At 56.2% G+C, this 19,278-nt stretch overlaps 3 protein-coding genes across 3 annotated transcripts in view; 2 read left to right on the top strand and 1 right to left on the bottom strand.

The window, feature by feature from the left end:
- EGR4 (early growth response 4) overlaps window positions 1-19,278 on the bottom strand; it is a 76,576-nt gene that overhangs the window by 18,024 nt on the left and 39,274 nt on the right. The window lies entirely within an intron of this gene.
- LOC104566193 (homeobox protein not2) lies at window positions 9,708-10,508 on the top strand. Its single transcript, XM_010212952.2, has 2 exons — window positions 9,708-9,909; window positions 10,350-10,508. Exons 1-2 carry the CDS (start codon window positions 9,778-9,780, stop codon window positions 10,506-10,508), a joined length of 291 nt encoding a protein of 96 aa, XP_010211254.2. The 5' UTR covers window positions 9,708-9,777.
- SMYD5 (SMYD family member 5) lies at window positions 12,817-18,900 on the top strand. The gene is made up of 13 exons (XM_010212951.2): window positions 12,817-12,943; window positions 13,254-13,362; window positions 13,755-13,894; window positions 14,218-14,339; window positions 15,065-15,134; window positions 15,540-15,644; window positions 16,229-16,291; window positions 16,795-16,865; window positions 16,949-17,055; window positions 17,544-17,600; window positions 18,308-18,402; window positions 18,518-18,588; window positions 18,757-18,900. Exons 1-13 carry the CDS (start codon window positions 12,857-12,859, stop codon window positions 18,893-18,895), a joined length of 1,236 nt encoding a protein of 411 aa, XP_010211253.2. The 5' UTR covers window positions 12,817-12,856; the 3' UTR covers window positions 18,896-18,900.

Raw genomic sequence — 19,278 nt, 5'->3', positions numbered from 1 at the left:
CGTGATGTGATGATGGTTTCCAGAAAAGCCGGATTTGGGCATGGCCAAAATGCAGCCTGGGCACAAAAGTCCCTCCCGGGGAGTGATGGAGGGAGGATTTAAGGACAGTCTTGGAGCGCCGTGCCCTGCCACTCGTGCCAAAACCTCTCACCCCCTTCCCCATCCCACGTACCCACTGGTTCCCTTTGAGCGATGCTGATTTTTGCTTTTTTTACTCATCTGCAGAAAACAGATTGGCCTCTTAATGCCAAGAAAGTGAGAGTTAAGCAGTGGTACCAAGAGGGTGAGGTTATCGGCTACCTCTCCTCCCGCCAAGCGGGCACATGAGCAGGTAGCTGCTGGGGGCAGGGGGGTCAGCAGACAGACGGGTGGACATATTTACCCGGGGGAATAGCCTGGCAGACGTATTTACCCGGGGGGAATAGCCTGTCGGCCTGATGGATAAGCGGGAGGATGAGTGAGATGTCGCCACATGGATGAAGAGGTGTAAATGGACGGGATGGGGAGACACCGATGGGATACAGGGATGGAGCCGAAGACACACGGCCCCGCCACGATTTTCCCAGAGCTTTTCATGTTCATCTCCAACTCGTGGCTCCATTTCCCACGGCCAACCCCCCTGCCCCTTGCTCTCTTTCCGGGTTCCCAAATGGGATTAGGGCTCCGGGCGAAGCCGGCTCCATGCGTACCGCAGGCCAGGGTCAGCCGGGCGCGCTCGCAGGCTCCGGCTCCTTGTGTAATCTTGTTAAACGGTTCGGGAGCCTTCCCCGCACCCCCCGTCCCTGCTCCGTGCTCCTGAATTCCCAAATTGAAACATCAAATCAAGCCTCCCCGGGTAGGCAGACAGCTCTGAGCAGAAAGGTATCCAAAAATCCATAGGGAGCAATTGGAAGCTCCTGACTGAGCTTTTCTGCGCTCTGTGGGGGACCTGGGATGGGAGAGTGATGAGATCAGGGAGAACAACAAGAAAAAAACCCCAAAGCTCCCCAAGGCGCAGGCCGAGCCCAGGCCCCGGGGCGCTGCGTGGAAGGGGATTGCATTAAGGCAAGTGCAGAGGGACCATGGCAGCCGGAGAAACCCTTCCCAGTTCTGCTCAACCCCCTCGGGCTCAGGCCCCTTGTGCCTCCGTTTCCCTGTGTGCCAGGACCTGGGCAAATACCCGGGAGCTGTGGATTTGTGGATATAGCCTGGTCTGTATAAACCTGGATGGCAGCAGGGCCTGGGTGTTGATTGTTTAACGGCCCCTTCAGTGCAATATTTGGATTCTTATGCAGAAATTCCCTCTTAGCCCAAGTCAGGTCATAAACACCGGCTCCCCTCTCGGACGGTCGGAGCCCTCCGGCGCTGGGGAAGTCAGCGGGACCGAGCTGGATCCGACCCCTGCTCTGCCCCGTCCTTCCCCCACTCCATGTCTATTGATTTAATAAGATGGAGAGGAATTAACGGGGGCCGGGGCGCTGGGATAATGAAAGACGAACAAAAGGGGCAGCGCTAGCAAAGATGCTGCCAGCTTTTAATGATGAGGCCCGGCTGATCCCCTGCTAGCTGTCCCTTTGGAGCGGCGATTAAGAACATACTGTTATTGTTAAGGCAGAGAGATAAATCCCTGCACCGTTTCTGATGTGATCAGCCGGGGCTTCTCCCTACAATTTGTGATCCTATTGTGGCCGGTGTTTGCCCTGGGCGAGGAGAGTCTGGGAACCACTTATGAACCATCCTTTGGTCATTAGCCTCCTCATTAGGGGAGAACAATGTCGGAGAGAAAAAGATAATTGAAGGGGGCAGCGAGGCTGATCACGCACTCATGACTGTACCCATGCGGCCCTGGTGCCTAGTTTGGTTATAATTCCCAATTAATTTTAAATGCACCGTTTGGGGATGCTCTTGATACCTGCGACTGCAGCCCGCTGGCGGGCCTGGGGACAGGGTGCTCAGGGCCCACACGTGGCTGGGGGATCCTGGGCCGAACTGGAGGGATTGGGGTGATAAATCATGGGAACCCTCGGGGGCGCCCAGAGACAGAGGCGCTTTCCCCGTGCTCTGGGCGATGGAGTGACAACAGGAGCCAAAGTGCAGGAAGGTCCCCGCGTTTCATGTCCCCACACGCCCATGTTTCACATCCCCACATCCCCATATCCCAGGTCCCCATATCGTCACGTCCCCATGTCCTCACGTCCCCAGGTCCCCTGGCTATCTGGGAGCAGGGCCCCGGGGAGGGAGCAGAGCGGCGATTCTCCAGGATGCTCCACATTATCAAGTGCTAATGAGCCCTGGATGGGGCTGAGGTGCTTTGCAGGCCATTACCCCACATTAACCTGACAAAGGAGCCGGGGCGGGTGTCTGAAGCGGGACTGGGTTGTGTATTGGCCGTCTGGGGCTGGGGGTGCTGCCCTCTCCCTGTCCCCCCGCACCCCGCTTTGCTCGCACATCCCATGGGGTTATCCACCCTCTGGATGCTGTGCCAGAGGGTTGCTGAGCGGGAGATGGGACCGGAGAGCATGGGGACAGCAGGATATTGCTTTGCCATCAGCCACCTCCGCCCTTCGGCCTGTCTTTTTCAGAGGTGCTGCTTGTGTCCCCCCGTTGTTGTGCCCATACCCACCTCCCCATCATCCTTTTTGGAGCATGCTTGGCCTCGGAGCTTGTCTTCCCTTGGCTCTGTCATGAATGAACCCGCACACCCAAGAAACCCCCAGGGAGAACCCCCCGCTCCCCTCGCCACCCGTGATCCGGCGGCAATCTGCTCAGGAAGGCAGCAAGGGCCGGATCCCCAGGAGAGGCTGCCCCTTTGCAGCCGCCCGGTGCTCCCACCACACATTCCCACAGGAGAAGCGGCCATGGGCGCTTGACACCGGGGGAGAAGCCAGAGCCAGTGGTTGGCACCTCTATTTTAGGCTAGGGTTGTGTTTTGAGCTCATAGTTTCAGGCTCCTTAGGTTGACAGTGCCAGGTTGGTTACCCTAACGAGTCCTGCAAGAGCTCGGGACCCCAATTTCCCTATCGGGGTCTCCCTGGATGGACCCTGCCAGCCAAGGAGACCGTTTCCCCCCATTTTTGCACCGCTTTGGGGATGGCTCAAGGCCTGGGTGCGGACGTGCGAGCCCCTCCTGCCGTCACGTTTTCGCGTGTGCTCGCCGCGGGTTCGGGGACGTTTCCGCCGCCTCCCTTGCCCGCTGGGAAGGCCTGAGCGGAGCCGGGAGCACGGCCGGGCTTCCCCCGCGGGATCGGACCCAGGCGAGGTGCGAAATTTCTCATGGGCAAACAAGGGAGAGCTGCAGGGTGCCCGGGAGCAGCCAGGGAGGAGGAGGAGGAAAGGAGCCGACAAGGGGGGAGAAAGCAAAAGCGGAGCGAAAGCAGCATCCAAAAAGGAACACAAATCCCGAAGGCGGGGGGCAGCAGCCCCGGTTTGAAGAGCGGGGCGTTTTCTATGGGGGGATTGTAAAATGCGCTCGCTCTTCCCCCCCTTTCCAGGCGGGAATAAGGATCCCCCCCACCTCTATCTGATAGTCATTAGCATCAATTAGACTCGTTTGAAGTAGGCCACATCTTTGTCTCTTTGCAAAAAAAAGAAATAAAAAAACCTTTCAGGGAACCCATAATAACATCTGGAGCAAGGAGAGGCTGAGCTCAAGTTCCCCACTTTCATCTCTTGTCAAGGTACTTGGAATGTTAATGCAGCCTCATTCTTTAATGGAGTTATCAGGAAATGCTTTCCACCCCCTTCCCTGGGCGCGAGGAGGGTGTTTACAAAGGGCTGGGGGCTTTTTTTGTGTTGTTGTTTTGTTTGGGGGATTTTTTTTTTTAAGAAAAAACTCCAAAAAAAGAAAGAGGATCAGGGGGCGTCCTTTCATCTCCAAGCCGGAGATTTTACACTGGGGTTTGGGGCCGGTGCCGTGCGGCCCAAGCGGTTCCCAGGGCCCGGGCAGCCTGTTTTCCTCACTGCCCAGTGCTAGATTTCCCAAGTCGTTGCCGGAGAGTGAAAATTCCCAGCTCCCGAAGGGTGAAGCATTAGCAGAGCACACAGTCCTAATGGGAAGCAGAGAGCATCATTAGGCTGCTAATGCCAGCGCAGGCGGCGCTGTGTCAGGCATCTGCCTGTCCGTCCGCCTGTCCATCTGCCTGTTCGTCCAGGTGTTGTCTCCTCCACCCCGGTGACCCGGGCGAAACCACACCATTCCCACTTGCTGTTGTGCATAGCATGGAGCATCTCCCGCAGGTCTCGCCACAGGAAACTACACCTGGACACCGGCTGTTCATTGCAAGGAGGGAAAAATAATCAGATTTAATAGAGCCTTAATGAGGCAGGTTGAGAAGGCACATGGTAAAACGCATGCAATATACCCCTTGCTTTAACGCACGCCATGTCCGTGCAAACAATGTGAAGGAACCGGAGCTGGGAATCTTGGATGAATTTAGAAGCGCTTTATTACTTTTATTTTTCAATTGCAGGGAGGGATTTTTTCACAGAGGTGCTTGGGCGCTTGCCTAACTTTGAACATGTGACTGCAATTAAGCCTGTATTTAAAGACTGGCAGCACTGGGGCTGCGTATTTGTATAAGGAGCAATCAACTGGCAGCTGTATTTATTCACTTATTTTGAAGCTGCCGGGAACGACAGGATGTTAAAAGGGAGGAAAAAAAGAAAAAAAGTGTTTAAAAGAAAAAAAGCGATGGTCTCCTTTGTCTCCTGCAGGCATCATCTTCCCTTTAAGCTCTTATATGGGCTGCCATCACCGGGGGATTTCCTTGCGAGCGGGATAATTATGCCAATGCATTCCCGTTCTTTACATTTCCCCCAAATGCTCCATTCACTGAAAAAAATATACAGATGCTTTCTAGAGAGATGGATACATATAAATATATATATTTTATATAGGGATATATAACCAGGCCTATTTTTATGGCTCTAACAGTGAAAAGGAGCTTTAAAGAACACCGAAAGAGGCTGTATACTTTATTTAAGGTTGGATTTGCTGGATGGGCGCAACTTGCACGTGCAGGCGGCGGTGTTTAATGACAGGTTATTAAGCAGCGGGGGATTTGGGCTCTGTGTTAACCTGGAGACTCTGGTACAGGCGTTTCCCCGTGCTTGGGTACAGTGGGCTGCATTTTCAGCGTGACTTTCCCGTGTTGCGGTGGGGTGTTTTTTTCCATCAGGGCAACACGGTCATGCAGACGGGTCTGGGCTGTTACACCGATGTTTCAGCAAAAGTTGGATTTCCAAAGCGTGGTCACGCACCCTTTTTGGCCTTTGCAAAATGCTGGTGTGTTCGTGCACAACATGGAAATGCACAACGTGTGGTGCAGCTTTCCCCTGGCCACGGGAGGCATCTGCAACAGTGTGCACACGTTGTTGTTCCCCTGTGTCAGACACACATACCCTGTGAGGTGCATAGGCTCATGCAGGCGGACCCGCTCACCTGCTTGCCCATCAGCCCCAGCACGCACAGGCATCATGGGTGTGCATCCACCTGACACATACAGGCACATGTGTGGGGGTGTTTCTGGGTGGGTGGTGGGACGTGGTAAAGGTGTGGGGTCCTCGCTCTGGTGTGTGCCTAGTGCTGGCTGTGTCAGTCTGACACATGTGCAGCTGTGCAGAGTGTGAGTGTCTGCGCATGACCAGACAGGGTGTAGGGGGTCACAGCGCCATGTGGGTGTTGGTGTGGGTGTTAGCAGGCCTGAGGGGGGAAGGTGTGGGTGTTGCTGTGGACGATGGCGGGGAAGATGGCAGTGCTGGTGTGCAGTTGGGTGCGGGTGTCAGTGGAGTTGGGGGTGTTGGCACAGGGATCCATGCAGGTGCGTGTGTCAATGCAGGTGTCTCTGGAGAAGGTGTGGAGGCCACGAAGGTGTCAGCACGCTCGAGGGAAAGTGTGGGTGTCAATGAGGGAGTCAGGGGAAAGGTGTAGTGTCCATGTAGGTGTTGGGGGAAGGTGCAGGTGTCAATGAGCATGTCAATGCGGTCCACACGAGCGTAGAGGGTGGTGCCGGTGTCCATGTGAGTGTCAGTGAGGAAAGTGTAGAGCCCATGTCGGGCAAGACGAGGTGTCAGTGTGGCAGTGGGGAACAGGTGCGGCGGCTGTGTCGGTGTTGGGACAAGGTGAGGTGCCAGCGCGACAGCCAGAGAAAAGTGTGGGTGTAGATGTGGGTGTGGGTGCTGCGGCCGCCGGCAGGGCCGCCCCACAGCCGGGCCCGGCCCCCGCTTTGCATATGAACGGCCGGGCCGGGCCGGCCCTGCTCGCCGCCGCCCCATATAAGCGCGGGGCCGCAGGCGGGCGGCCCGCCACGGCCATGCCGCGCAGCCCCGCCGGGAGCGGCCCCTCGCCGCCGCCTCCGCCGTCACCCCCGGCGCGGCCGCCCTTCCACATCGAGGCGCTGCTGGCCGAGGCTCCGCGCCGCGCGGCCCCGCGCCCCGCCGCCGCCCCCAGCCCCGCCGCCGCGCCGGGGTGGCCCGCGGCGCTGCCGGTGCCCGCGCTGGGGCCGGGGCCGCCGCCGGGCGGCGCCTGGGGCTGGCGCTGGGGCTGCGGCTGGCGCTGGGGCTGCGGCTGGGCCGCGCGGCCCGGCGGCGGCGCAGGTGAGCGGGGGCCCGGGAGGGTGGTGGGTGCGAGCGGGGCGCGCGCCTCGGGGGTGTGTGTGTGTGTGAGGGGTGCGCGGTACCGTGTCTTGTGTGTGTGTGAGGGGTGCGCGGTACCGTGTCTCACTGGGGTGTGTGTGTGTGAGGGTGTGCGCGGTACCGTGTCTCACTGGGGGGTGTGTGTGTGAGGGGTGTGCGCGGTACCGTGTCTCACGGGGGTGTGTGTGTGAGGGGTGCGCGGTACCGTGTCTCACGGGGGTGTGTGTGTGAGGGGTGCGCGGTACCGTGTCTCACTGGGGTGTGTGTGTGTGAGGGGTGCGCGGTACCGTGTCTCACTGGGGGGTGTGTGTGTGAGGGGTGCGCGGTACCGTGTCTCACTGGGGGGTGTGTGTGTGAGGGGTGCGCGGTACCGTGTCTCACTGGGGGGTGTGTGTGTGAGGGGTGCGCGGTACCGTGTCTCACTGGGGTGTGTGTGTGTGAGGGTGTGCGCGGGACCGTGTCTCACTGGGGTGTGTGTGTGTGAGGGTGTGCGCGGGACCGTGTCTCACTGGGGTGTGTGTGTGTGAGGGTGTGCGCGGTACCGTGTCTCACTGGGGGGTGTGTGTGAGGGGTGTGCGCACACGCTTGTGTTGTCGGTCCCTTCGGGCGAGGGGTGTGTGTGCGCGCGGTACCGTGTCTCGGGGCTGTGTGTGAGGGGTGCGCAGCTGTGGTGCGGTTCCCTTCAGGTGTGAGTGGTGTGTCCGTGGTACTGTGTGCGCGGTACTGTGTGCGCAGTACCCTCAGATGCGTGAGGGGTGTGTGCGTGCGACTCTGTTCCTGAGGTGTGTGTGAGGGGGTGTGTGTGTGGTACTGTTTCTCTCAGGTGTGTGTGTGAGGGGCTGTGGAGCTGTGATGGGGTGTGTGGATGTGGGATACTGTTTCAGGTGTTTGAGTGTCCATGTGGTAGTGTTTCAGTCGTGTCTTTTTCCCTTGTGTGTGTGTGGGGTGGGGAACATATATGGACATATGGCAGCATTGCTTTCAGGTGTGTGCAAAGGGTGTTAGTGGGGTGTGTGTAGTTTCTCCCTCTAGGTTGTGGGCTGTGTGGGTGCAGTGTGGCAAGAGGATGCGCATGGTGTGAGTGGATGTGTTTGTCTGTGTGTGTATTTTGAGGTGTGTGTAGGGACAAGTGTTTGGTGATCGGCTGTAGGAGTTTCAGGTAGTGGCTAGAGTACATGTGGATGGGGATATGTGGATAGGAGTGTTTGGCTACAGGTGATGATGTGTCTCTGGAGGGCTGTGGCGGTGAGCATGGAGGTGTATGTGCCTGGCAGGTGTTGGCGTAGGGTGTGTGCGTTTGCTTGTACATGTGCACAAAACTTGTGGATGGCTGTTCATCTGTGTGGTTGTTTGTGTAGACAAATTTGTGTGGGGGGCTGAAGTGTGTGTGTGTGCAAGAAACCTGTGATTTCCCCCAAGTTCTCCCCACTCTGCACATGGGGGGGGCACCGCCTTGTTGAAGCGGTCCCTGTCCCTGTGTAACTTTCCTGTGTTTGGGGCTGCTCTGTGTGTTTGGCATCACCTGGTCCCAACAACTGCTTGCATGCTTAGTGTAAAAACACCTAATGGGGTCAGGGAAAATACTGTGGGGGCTTCTTTATTTTTAAAGAAAAAAGTCTTGATTTTTGTCCCTACCCCAGAAAACCCAAGTCAATAAAAGAAGTGGTAGAATTACACTGTGGTTGTGGATGATGCAGGCTAATCCACTGTTTTCTCTGTATTTTCATTTAGCTGCCTAGTAATACTCTAAAAGCAAAAATTACTCGTTTGTTTTCCTCATTGGATTGTCTCAATTCAGAATAGCTGACCCCTTAAACTTTCTTGAAATTACATATCTTTCTGCATTCAGCACCTGACCAAAAACTTCAAATCTACATCTAAGAATTCCCTTTTATTAAAAACTCAGATTTGGTCCTGGTGGTTGCTGGATTGAGAAACTAATTACTATACTCAGTCTATTTTTAGTTACTTAAATAGTTATTTAATATACTAGACAGCATCTGCATATTTAAGAAATAACATATATGTATACTATTCTGTTGCATTATATCAAATATACAGATATGAAAATACCGTTAGACAACTTGCAAAGCTATTTCCATGGAGTAATTCACACTTTAAAGAATATTTGCTATTATCCAGGTATTAAAAATGGAGGGGAAAAAGGTGACTGCTGAAATTATTTCAGTGATGAAAATAGTTTTAGGTGCAATTGTGGCTGTTAAGCTGTCAGGTCTGTCACATAAATCCTTAATCAGCTGCACAACTTCTACCCAGTGGATGAGGAGAAGGTTGTTACAACATCAGGCATTTAATGGGAGATGAGTTGCTGCTATGAATCAGCATGATTTTGTAGCGTGTTTTCACAGAATTTAAAGAAACCTTTTCTGCTTGCCAAGATAAAGTTGTACAGTCATATGAGCAGTGAGATGTCTCGTGGCTGTTGTATTCTGCTGTTATACCCCAGTTATACTGTAAAATAGCTTGGGAGGACCTCTGCAGGCTGTTAAATCCCAAGCCTGAAGCAGACCTCGTGGTCAGGGCAAACCTGTGTTGCCTGCGGCTGTTTTTCCTGCAGCTGCTACAGTTTGACCATTCATGGCCTCCTACAAGCACATGCCTGTGAGCTCTGCTTCCTGCCCCAGGACACTCCTGTTAGCTGTAATAATTTAAAAGTGAAGCATGTGTCTTGAGTGTTTGCAGGACAAACACATCATTCAAACAGCTTAATAGTTTTACCATCAGAAATAACTTAGTGCTGGGATTAACAAGTCCCTAACATGTACACAATTGTATTTGGATACTTGGATGTTTTTGTGGCACCCAGTGACCAGCTGTGACCGGTCATTTCACCTGGGTAGGCAGGTCCCATTGTGGGGAGGATCCTTTTGGGCTGTTTCTGCTGCTTTCCTCCAATGTACTTTTTTGCAACATGTTGTAGCATGGCTGACCTTGATGTCAGCTGAAGCAAGCTGGACCTGGTACTCGATGTCCCCAGGGTACAGTGTGGTCTGGGCACAGGGTGTTTGCTGGGAGATGTGGAGACCTCCTTGGTTGCTCCTTGATGATTCCTGCTCTGTGCTTGCAGGTCTGGAGCTGTCTCACTGCGTAGGCGCTGGCTCGCTGGGACCTCCTGTGCCTTGGAGGTCTGGGGGGCCCTGTAAGATGAAAAGGGTCCGCACAGTGTTCAAACCAGAGCAGCTGGAGCGGCTGGAGCAAGAGTTCCTCAAGCAGCAGTACATGGTGGGCACAGAGCGAGTAGACCTGGCTGCAACTTTGCATCTCACAGAGACTCAGGTAAGGAGCAAGGGGGGTTGGTGGAGGTGTAAGATCCAGGATCTGGACTCAGTCTGTGATGATTCCTCCTCCATGGAGAGTGGCTGGAGGAGGATGTGATGCTGAGTGACCTGGGGAATACTCTACTGCAGGATAACTTTGAAACCACATGCTTGAAGAGTCTTGGTAGGATCCAAGCAGGATATTCAGCTGTGGGGAAAAGCAAAGTAGATCAGGGGGATGGCACTGATCATGCTTACTATGCTCTGAGAATCAAAGGGGCATGTCCCTTCTATAAGGAACTCTGCCTTCTGGGGACATACCTTAGAAGCAAACAGCAGTGCCCACCATTAGAAATGGGGACCTGGACTTGCTGCCCAACTGGGGGACTTTGTATGTGCCATGGCCTGGACATGGTGTCCTGGGAGGCTCACTCTGCTGTTGTGCCATTTTCCTGCTAGGTGAAAGTCTGGTTCCAGAACCGGAGAATCAAATGGCGGAAGCAGAGTATGGAGCAGAAGAAGGCAAAGCTGACCCAGTTTGGAGTGATTCAGCCTGCCACTGCAGACTCAACAGACATCAAGGACCACGAGGAGGACACTGTGGATGTTGAGCTTTGAACAGCTGCCATGCTGCTGCTGTTTCAGAGCAAAAACTGTAAAGTTTCAGCTGTGTCTGCTTGATGGTGATACTGGGGATGCAGACATATCTGTGCTGCTTTGGTCCAAGCTGGACTTAAAGCTCTTCTCTGAGAGTTGGAGCTGTAGGACTAAACTGCTGTTGACTGGGAGGAAATGTCCAAACTTAGAGAGGCCCCCGTCTCCTAGCTGTGTGCTGCAATTCCTGAGGCTTAAACACTAGGCTGGGACTTCTGCCTCATGGTGCCCTGGTTGTGGCACAACAGCTGATCTTGTTTGTTCACTATTGATGTGCCAGGAAGCACAAACCATTTGAGCAGAGAGGCCAGGGTGACAATTAGATGGTGTCCCTGACTATTGTAAGGGCATTTGAACACAGTGTCACTTACTTTGAATGTGACTGTGCTCCCAGGAGAGACCTATGCTGGGGAAATAGTTTTCTTCAGGTCAGTTTGATGCCCCTGTTTAATGCTTAGATCACAACAAATTGGGAAGTTCTTGCTTCTACCCACAAACTGTTGTCATGACATTCTCAGTGAGATGAGCTGGGCCTGAGCAAACACAAGTGAGCTGCAGGGCATGCCACTGCCAGGACATGGGAGCTTTATCCCAGGTTGTGCTCCTGCCTTTCCTATGCTCTTGACTGGATTTTAGCCTGATGTAATTCCATACTGGGTCCCCAAGTGGCTGCAGAATGGGAACAAAGTAGCCCTAGGTCTCCCCAAGAGCTGTGGGTGCTCACAGCCTGCAGCAGAAGTGCCTTCTCCTGTCCTGTGCACTGCTTGGTGTACTCTTGCCTTTGTTTTATCTTCCCAAACCCCCATGATAGAGCCCAGGCTGTCCCTCTGCCTTCTTGCATTGCCTTACGTTGCTGAGATTGTATGCTGCTACTGCAGGGACTTGGGTAACTGAGGCGTGGGGAGGAGGGCTTTTATGAAAAGGCAGCTTTCAAACACTTCTGATGCTTCAGACAACCTCCTGTCCTCAATCCAGGTATGAGTTCTGGGTGCTCTCCTCATTTTACACCACGGTGCCATGGGAAGCAGCACTGGGAGCTTTTGGCTAGCACATGTGCAACTGCACCATGTGATTAATAGCTGTGGTTTTACTGGGTGGAAGGGCTTTGAGGGGTCAGAACCGAGTATCAGACTCTCCCTGATACGTTTTAGTAATTCTTGGGGGCTGGAGTCCACAGCAGAAGCTAAGTGCTCTTAAGTGAGGCTGTCAGCACGCAGGCTGTCACCTCGTCTTCCAAGGTTTGCCAAGCATGATGTCACATGAGCTCAGGATAATTTATTGTGTCTCTTTCTGACTTGGAACACTGTATATCACTTTACTCTTATATTGTTATTTATAGAAATAACTTTTTTTTCTTGACAGGTGTCATTTATTTATTTCCTTTATTTCTGTATTAATAAAAATCTAGTTTTAAAAAGAAAAAAAAAAAGTGATGGGCCTGATTGGGGAGAAGTAAGTTTCTGCATCTCTTTGGTTTCTGAGCAGTGTCTGGGTGGCTTCTCCTGGGACTGGCACCAAAGAGCCTTGGTGAAATGTGGGATCTGGGACTTGGTGCATGGCTCTCTGGGGTGGTTTATCTATGCTTTTTGCTGGATTTTGCTCTTGCTTTGGCTTTTGTGCCTCAGGCTTTGAGGTGGGTCCCGCATCCTTGTCCCCGAGGGATGCTCCTATGGTCAATCATGGGCCGAGCCTGCTAGCCTCGGTGTCCCACAAGCCGACAGTGACATCTAGCGACTCCCAAAGCCCCCGGCTCTATCTATGTGAAAACTAGGCATTTTCCCCCCCAGTTCCCCACACTGGTGCCAACCGCCTGTTGCACCTGCAAGGTCTCATCCTGAATTAATGTCGATAAATGTGCCTTCCTTCCCTCCTCACTTTAGGGGCCTTTGCGGGATGCCCTAGTGCTGAAGGCACATCTCCCTGTACCTCCTGCAAAGGTGCAAACCACCCCTGCCCCCCTTCCCTGAGTAAGCTACTTTTTGGATACTGCAACCCAATCCCCCATAGTGGGGAGGTTGAAAATTGAAAAATAAAGGATTTTTCACAGCGGGGAGACAATGAAGTGCTGGGTGTGTGGCGGAGCCCCATTTCGGGGCAACGGGGAGGGAGGGTTCCCTAAGATGGCGGTCGCCCTTCGCCTGCCCTGGGGTCCCCGTGGTCCCCATGTCCGGGGAAGGGGCGACGTGAGGAAAGCGGCCGCCCTCAGCCATCTTCGCCAGCCCCTGGCGAGGAGGAGGAGGCAGAAGAGGCGTCTCCCGCCCCGTTCCCGCCCCCGGCGCGGGTCAGAGCGGGGGGGAAGTGGCCGCCCGAAGATGGCGGCCTCCGCGGGGGACGCGTGCGGCGGCCCGGGCAGCCGGGCCGGGGCGGCGGCCGAGGCGCGTTTCATCAGCAGCGCCAAGGTGAGGCCCCCCGCGCCCCGTCTCCTTCCTGCCCGCGCCCCTCGGCCCCCTTGGGGAAATTATCCCCCCATTCCCCCCGGGAAATAGCTCGGGAGCCGCTGGGGCTGGGTGGAAGGAGTCGCCTTGCAGCGTGTTCTCCCCATCGCCACAGGCTGGGGAGCCGAGGAGCGATCTGAGGGGGCCTCCCTGGGTGTCTTTTGGGTGTCGGGTCACCGTTTTATTTTCCCTTTTCCCCGTTTCCCTCACTGTTCTTCATTCTCCCGCTCCCCTTTCTTCTTCCTCCTGCTGACGGCCCCATCTCCGCTCGCAGGGGAAAGGCCTGTTCGCCACCAGGAGCATCCGCAAAGGGGACACCATCTTCGTGGAGCGGCCCGTGGTGGCCTCGCAGTTCCTCTGGAATGCCCTGTACAACTATAGGGGTGAGCGGGGGCCACCCAACAGCCAGGGGTGATTTGGGGGAAATAAATGCAAGAGTGGGAGGTCTTGATACGAGCTGGGTCTTCTGCTAACTGCACATTGCTCCCTGCTGAGCTGCATCACACGGGAGCCAAATGAGGACGTTTTCCTTGTGCATCATATGGCCGTTAAGCATTTCCCAGCATTATAAAGACAGCAGATGAGGACTGAGGGCAGGAATTTTGAATTACAGCAGAAATGAGGGAAGAAACAGAGGGAAAGGTAGGAGGTGGTGACCCCGGATCAGAGGTGCTGGGCTCTGCTGCCCATCCCGGCAGTGCCGGGTTATCCTGGGCCTCTTCGCTCGTGCAGGCTGCCCTCTCACCTTGCTGTCCGGTTGTGTTTTCCTCCACAGCCTGTGATCACTGCCTGCGGGCCTTGGAGACGGCTCAGGAAAATGCCCAGCGGCTGCTGGGAAGGAGCTCCCAGGTGCTGCCTCACCCAGAGCAGTGCAGCATCCGGAAGGACCTGCACCAGCAGTGTCCCCAGTGCCAGGTATGGAGCTGCCGGGAAGGAGCACGATCTGACTGGGGCTGCTAGATCCTTTATAGCATTGAGGCAAACACTTAGTCCAGCTTTCTGCCCCTAACGCTGCATGAGTTAATTCCTACAGGCTTCACTCAGCTCCTTGGCAGAGTTTTCATCTCCTAGGGCCCAGGGAGGGGTTTGCCATGGTGTAAAATCGGTGTCTGCTCTTCACCTCTCCCTCTTGCTAAAGAGCCTGGGCTCTTTAGGGGCAGGCTGGGCATGGTCTGTGGCCTGGCACCCGCTTCTCCTGCTGCCGCGGCTGACGGCAGGCGCTGTGCCCCTCACTCTAGGTGACGTACTGCAGTGCTGAGTGCAGGCAGTCCGCGTGGGAGCAGTACCACCAGGTGCTCTGCCTCGGCCCAGCCCGCGAGGACCCCGCACACCCCCTCAACAAGCTGCAGGAGGCATGGAGGTAGGGGACCAGTCTGCCTGCTGCTCTAGGGCACCAAGAGGTGGCTTTCCTGGCCTGGGTGATGACATTGGTTGGGGACAGTCCTGGCTTCCCATCCCTGCATGAGGTGACTGGTGGGACCTGGCGACTGTGACATTGGCTGGGGACAGTCCTGGCTTCCCATCCCTGTGTGAGGTGGCTGGTGGGACTTGGTGGCTGAGAGACACTGCTCCGCTCCGAAGCCATGGGCTCCCTGCTGCTTGGCGGGGTCCCTGGCTTGGGGCTGAGCAATTCCCGACGCTCCAAGGAGCGCATCCCTTGCTCCTGCTGTTTCTCCGTGTGCCTGCCCCTCTCCAACCTCCTCGACATCTGCCTTGTAGCACCCCTGCAGGTACCCAGAACTACCCCTGCTTGCAGAGGACAAGATGGGCACAGAGAGGAGAAGCGACACCCCTGACCCCAAAATGGTCACAAATCCCAGCCCTCGCTGCACTGCTGGGCTTTGTGTGAGATCAGGACTCTCCCCCAGGCCATGTTTTAGCAGGATGCCTGGGGACTAACAGCATGTTTGGTGACAGCAGGCAGGCCAAGGCTTCTTTTCTTTGCCCTGAGCAACCCCGGCTCCCTATGTGGTGATGCTGGGCTGGCTGCTTTGGTGCAACAGGCTGTTTTGGCCTCCCTCCAGCCTTCTCTTTCCGTACCAACACTGATCTGCCCGTCTGTCTTCTTCCCTCTTATCCCTGCAGAAACATGCATTACCCACCGGAAACTTCCAGCATCATGCTGATGGCACGGATGGTGGCCACCGTCAAACAGGTATGTCTGTGATTTGGAGCCAGGGTGTGGTTTTCTCTTTCTGTTGTGCCTGTTCTGAAGACCGATCTTTCTTGTAGCACTTGGCAAAGCAGGATCCTGCTCTAAGAGGCTGCAACATTGAGTGATCCTTGGTCTTGGGTACAGCAGGCGGCAGAGAAGGCTCCTGTGTCCTGAGCCAAGCAGGACTTTCTTTCCTTACCAGATAAACATACATTTTTTTCAGAAACAAGCCTTTCCTTTGGCTCTTTTGCCCAGCTTCACTCTGAGTTAATTACCACTGTGTGGATGCTTCTGTTGTGCCTTCATAGCGGGTTGGCACCTGTGAGCATAGTGGGGCTTGTCCCTGTCCCCGTCTGGCCAGGAAGGCGGTGTTAGTGCAGAGCATCTGCTTGACATCCCTTTCAGGCCAAGGACAAGGACTGGTGGATCAAGGTCTTCTCCCAGTTCTGCAATAAGACAGCAAACGAGGAGGAGGAGATTGTGCACAAGTTGCTGGGGGACAAATTTAAGGTAAGAGCAGTGCTTGGACATGCTGAGTCCTGGGAATACCTGAATGGCAGGTCTCCCAGCCCGCACGTGCCAGCCCGTGGTTGTGGAGGCCCTGTTTCTCCAGGGATGGGAGCAGGTTCTCTGAGTGGGGTTTGTGGCCCCACATACAGCGGGCCCCAGCACCCAGGGGTGCAGCAATGAGCACACTGTGTTGGCCCTGCTGCAAGCTAAGCGTGTGCTGGGCTGGGAGATGCTGGAAGCCCCAAAGTGGGGTCTCCAGCCCCAGGAGGGACCCCGACTGAGCTGGCAGGGGTCCCTCCTGCCGAGGCAGGGAGGGTCACTTAGCAGGCTTTGGGAGGCTACAGAAGATCAAGCTGGTAGTTTCTGTGACAGAGATGCTTCTGGTTGGGAGTGGAACAGGATGATATTTTGCTGCCGAATGGGTGGATTTTGCTAACAAAATGGGTCAGTTTTGCTGCTTTGAAGGCAGCAGCCTCCAGCCTTGCCATAAAGGCCGAGGACCCTGAGTCCTGAAGCTCCTGCTGGGCCCTGAGCGTGACTCAGAGCAGCATCTTCCCCCCTGACGCAGTTGCCTCTCCCACCAGGGCCAGCTGGAGCTGCTGCGAGTGCTCTTCACAGAAGCCCTTTACGATGAGCATCTCAGCAGGGTGAGTGGGTGACTGCCTGCACAGCTCAAGAGAGTGGTGGGACCCTCCGTTGGGCACCAGCCCCTCTGGGGCACGTCTACACCACGCTCTCCTGAGAGCCCACGACCCCCAGAGCTCCCCGAGGGATTCGAGGTGCGCGTTTGTGCAAGGGGGCCTTCCTCAGCGTGCGCTGAGGGATTCAAAGTGCGGGCACAGGGGACTGCTCCAATGGCAGGCAGGGATCCCTTCGCAGGGAGACCCAGTGCTCACAGTATCAGGGCTGGTCTCACCCGTGTGTGAGCATCTCCCTCCTGAAAATCATGGTAGAGCTTAAAATCAGAGCTACAGATCCTGCTTCTCCATTTCCCCCAATGGATCTCGCTGTGTTTCCCCCAGTGGATCTTGCTGCAGACGTCTCCAGAGGAGCTGGGCGCCTGCAGGAGCCTTTCTGCCCCATCTGTGTGGGCCTGGGGCTGTTGGGGCGGTGTGGCTGCAGCTCACTGCACTGCCCTCTCCCTCCACAGTGGTTCACTCCCGAAGGCTTCCAGTCCCTCTTTGCCCTCGTCGGGACGAACGGCCAAGGCATCGGAACGAGGTAAGGGGGCTCGTGGGGTGGCCAGGACGGCTGTCCCCTTGCGCTGGGCCGTGGCTCAGAGGGCCCCTCTGCCTCCCTGCCAGCTCCCTGAGCCAGTGGGTGCACGCGTGCGACGCGCTGGAGCTCCCCGGGGCGCAGCGCGAGCAGCTCGACACCTTCATCGACCAGCTCTACAAGGACATCGAGAAGGGTGAGGGTCTGCAGGACCCTGGCGGGTTCTGCCCCTGCGGACTCTGCTCTGAGATTCCCACTGGGGATCAGGAGATCCCTCCCTCCCCCGTGTACATGAGCCACGTGTCTGTGAACTGCGTGGTCCAGGTGTCCTGTGGCAGACTGGGGTTACAGAGGGATCCCAGGCAGAGATTCTAGCTTATAGCAGTGCCAAAGACCCTTTTTTACCATTTTTGGCTTGACTTAGGTTCGCCCCTTGGAGCTGCTGGTGCAGCTGGGTGAGGGACAGGGGAGCATCGGCTTGAATGGGAGGTGCAGCTCTCCATGTCCTCATGCCCCTCGGCGGCAAAGGAAGGGGCTTGGAAACCACCCTGCAGTCCCTAAAGCAAGTGCTAGTGGGACATGCATGTGTGTTCAGCATTGGCAGATGTCCCCCCGTGTGCCCCTCACTGAGCTGCATGTGTGGAGTGGCCCTCGCAGGCCCTTAACATCCTCTCTGTGCTGCAGAGTCAGGAGAGTTCCTCAACTGCGAGGGATCGGGTCTCTACGTGCTCCAGAGCTGCTGTAAGTGACACAGGGACTGGCAGGAAAACTATTAGGGGGAAAGGGGTTGTCCAGTCCTGGACTCTCTTGCATTTCCCTGAACGCTTCTGGGTGGGAAAGGATGGAATCACAGAATCCCAGAATGGTTGAGGTTGGCAGGGACCTCTAGAGATCATGCAGTCCAACCTCCTGCTCCAGCAGGGACACCCAGAGCACGGGGCACAGGGCAGCATCCAGGTTGGTTTTAGGATCTCCAGAGAAGGAGACTCCACAGCCTCTCTGGGCAGCCTGTGCCAGGGTGGGATGGGACAGGATGGATGGATGGATGCTGTCCTAGGTCCTGGCTGTCCTCTCAGGGTCTCCCGGGATCTTTCCCCCTTCTGAGCTGGTCAGTCCTGGCTTGAACAGATGCTGGAGGCTCCAGGAGCCGCGTGGGCCGTTAGCAGAGAGCCCTTCTGTGGCCTTGTTAGAGTGCAGTGGAGCTGGGGCAACCGCTCACATGAGGGGAGCCAGCTGCCTTGGCCAGGCCATGAGCCACCCAGAGCCACCTTCTTCCCTCCCAAGCATCTGTAGCAGAGCAGGGATGAGCAGGGCCACCAGCAGTGCCTGCTGGATTAGGCAGCCCGGTGCACGGCCCAGGAGCAGCCCTGCTTGTCGTGCTGAGGGCTCTGGCCTCCCCCTGCCCCTTTTCTGGAGCCCTCCTCGCAGCTGAGCGCTGTCTCCTGCAGGTAACCACAGCTGCATCCCCAATGCCGAGACCTCCTTCCCGGACAACAACTTCCTGCTGCATCTCACAGCGCTGGAGGACATCGAGGCCGGAGAGGTGAGGCCTGGCCTCCCACCTCTGCACAGGAGGCTCCTGGGGGAAGCTGCTCCCAAGGGCCACCGGGGTCTGCGGGACCCACTTGCAGCCAGGCCCCTTGCTCTTTACCCCTTAGGAAATCTGCATCAGTTACCTGGACTGCTGCCAGAGGGATCGGAGCAGACACAGCCGCCACAAGATACTCAGGTGAGGGCTGCTCAGAGGGGACATGGTGCCCGCGGTGGCACCAGGGCTCCTGAGGAATAAGGAGCCTTGGGGTCCACACTAGGCTTGACCGCGGGGGTCTCGTCTCCTCTGATCCCATCTCTTGCCCAACCCCATTGCTCCTTCCCCCTCTCCTGTCACCTCTTCCAGGGAGAACTACTTGTTCACCTGCTCGTGTCCCAAGTGCCTGGCGCAAGCCGACGATGCCGACGTGACGTCAGATGAGGAGGAGGAGGGCGAAGGCGAGACAGACGATGCCGAGCTGGAGGATGAGATGACCGACGTGTGATCCCGCGCCCCGGAGAAGGAGAAAGGCAGGGAAAGGGGGATTCCTCTGCGACGCAGCAGCTCTCCTGCTCGGACCAGGGTCGTGCAGGCGGCTTGGGAGGCAGGTCCTGCTCCCGCCTGTCCCTGTCGTGTGCTCTGTGTGTGCGAGGCCGTTCCTGTCCTCCCCACGAGCGTGTGTGTGTGTGTGTTTGCGCACGAGGTTACTATTTAATGTCTATATTAGCACTATGTACACACTAAGGAGCCCAGGCCCTTATATATCCACTCCATTCCCTGCCCTGGCTTGGCGTGCAGCAGGGGCTGAAGCGACCGCGCCGTGGGGACAGGGACACAGCTGGGGTGGCTCCACGAGCGAGCGGAACAGCTGGGATGTCCCTCCCGCCG

Source organism: Tinamus guttatus, unplaced genomic scaffold, assembly GCF_059628265.1.
Source record: "Tinamus guttatus ecotype Peru unplaced genomic scaffold, ASM5962826v1 Tinamus_guttatus_pri_ptg000218l, whole genome shotgun sequence".
Classification (NCBI taxonomy): Eukaryota; Metazoa; Chordata; class Aves; order Tinamiformes; family Tinamidae; genus Tinamus; species Tinamus guttatus.
This window is presented reverse-complemented; position numbering and strand designations above follow the sequence as displayed.

What these genes read in the sequence shown, in the direction of transcription:
- SMYD5 (XM_010212951.2), top strand. Translation starts at nt 12,857, where the DNA reads ATGGCGGCCTCCGCGGGGGACGCGTGCGGCGGCCCGGGCAGCCGGGCC. An exon ending in GTTTCATCAGCAGCGCCAAG is followed by an intron (nt 12,944 to 13,253) that starts GTGAGGCCCCCC and finishes CTCCGCTCGCAG; the next exon opens with GGGAAAGGCCTGTTCGCCAC. An exon ending in TGGTGGCCACCGTCAAACAG is followed by an intron (nt 15,135 to 15,539) that starts GTATGTCTGTGA and finishes CATCCCTTTCAG; the next exon opens with GCCAAGGACAAGGACTGGTG.
- LOC104566193 (XM_010212952.2), top strand. Translation starts at nt 9,778, where the DNA reads ATGAAAAGGGTCCGCACAGTGTTCAAACCAGAGCAGCTGGAGCGGCTG. An exon ending in TGCATCTCACAGAGACTCAG is followed by an intron (nt 9,910 to 10,349) that starts GTAAGGAGCAAG and finishes TTTTCCTGCTAG; the next exon opens with GTGAAAGTCTGGTTCCAGAA.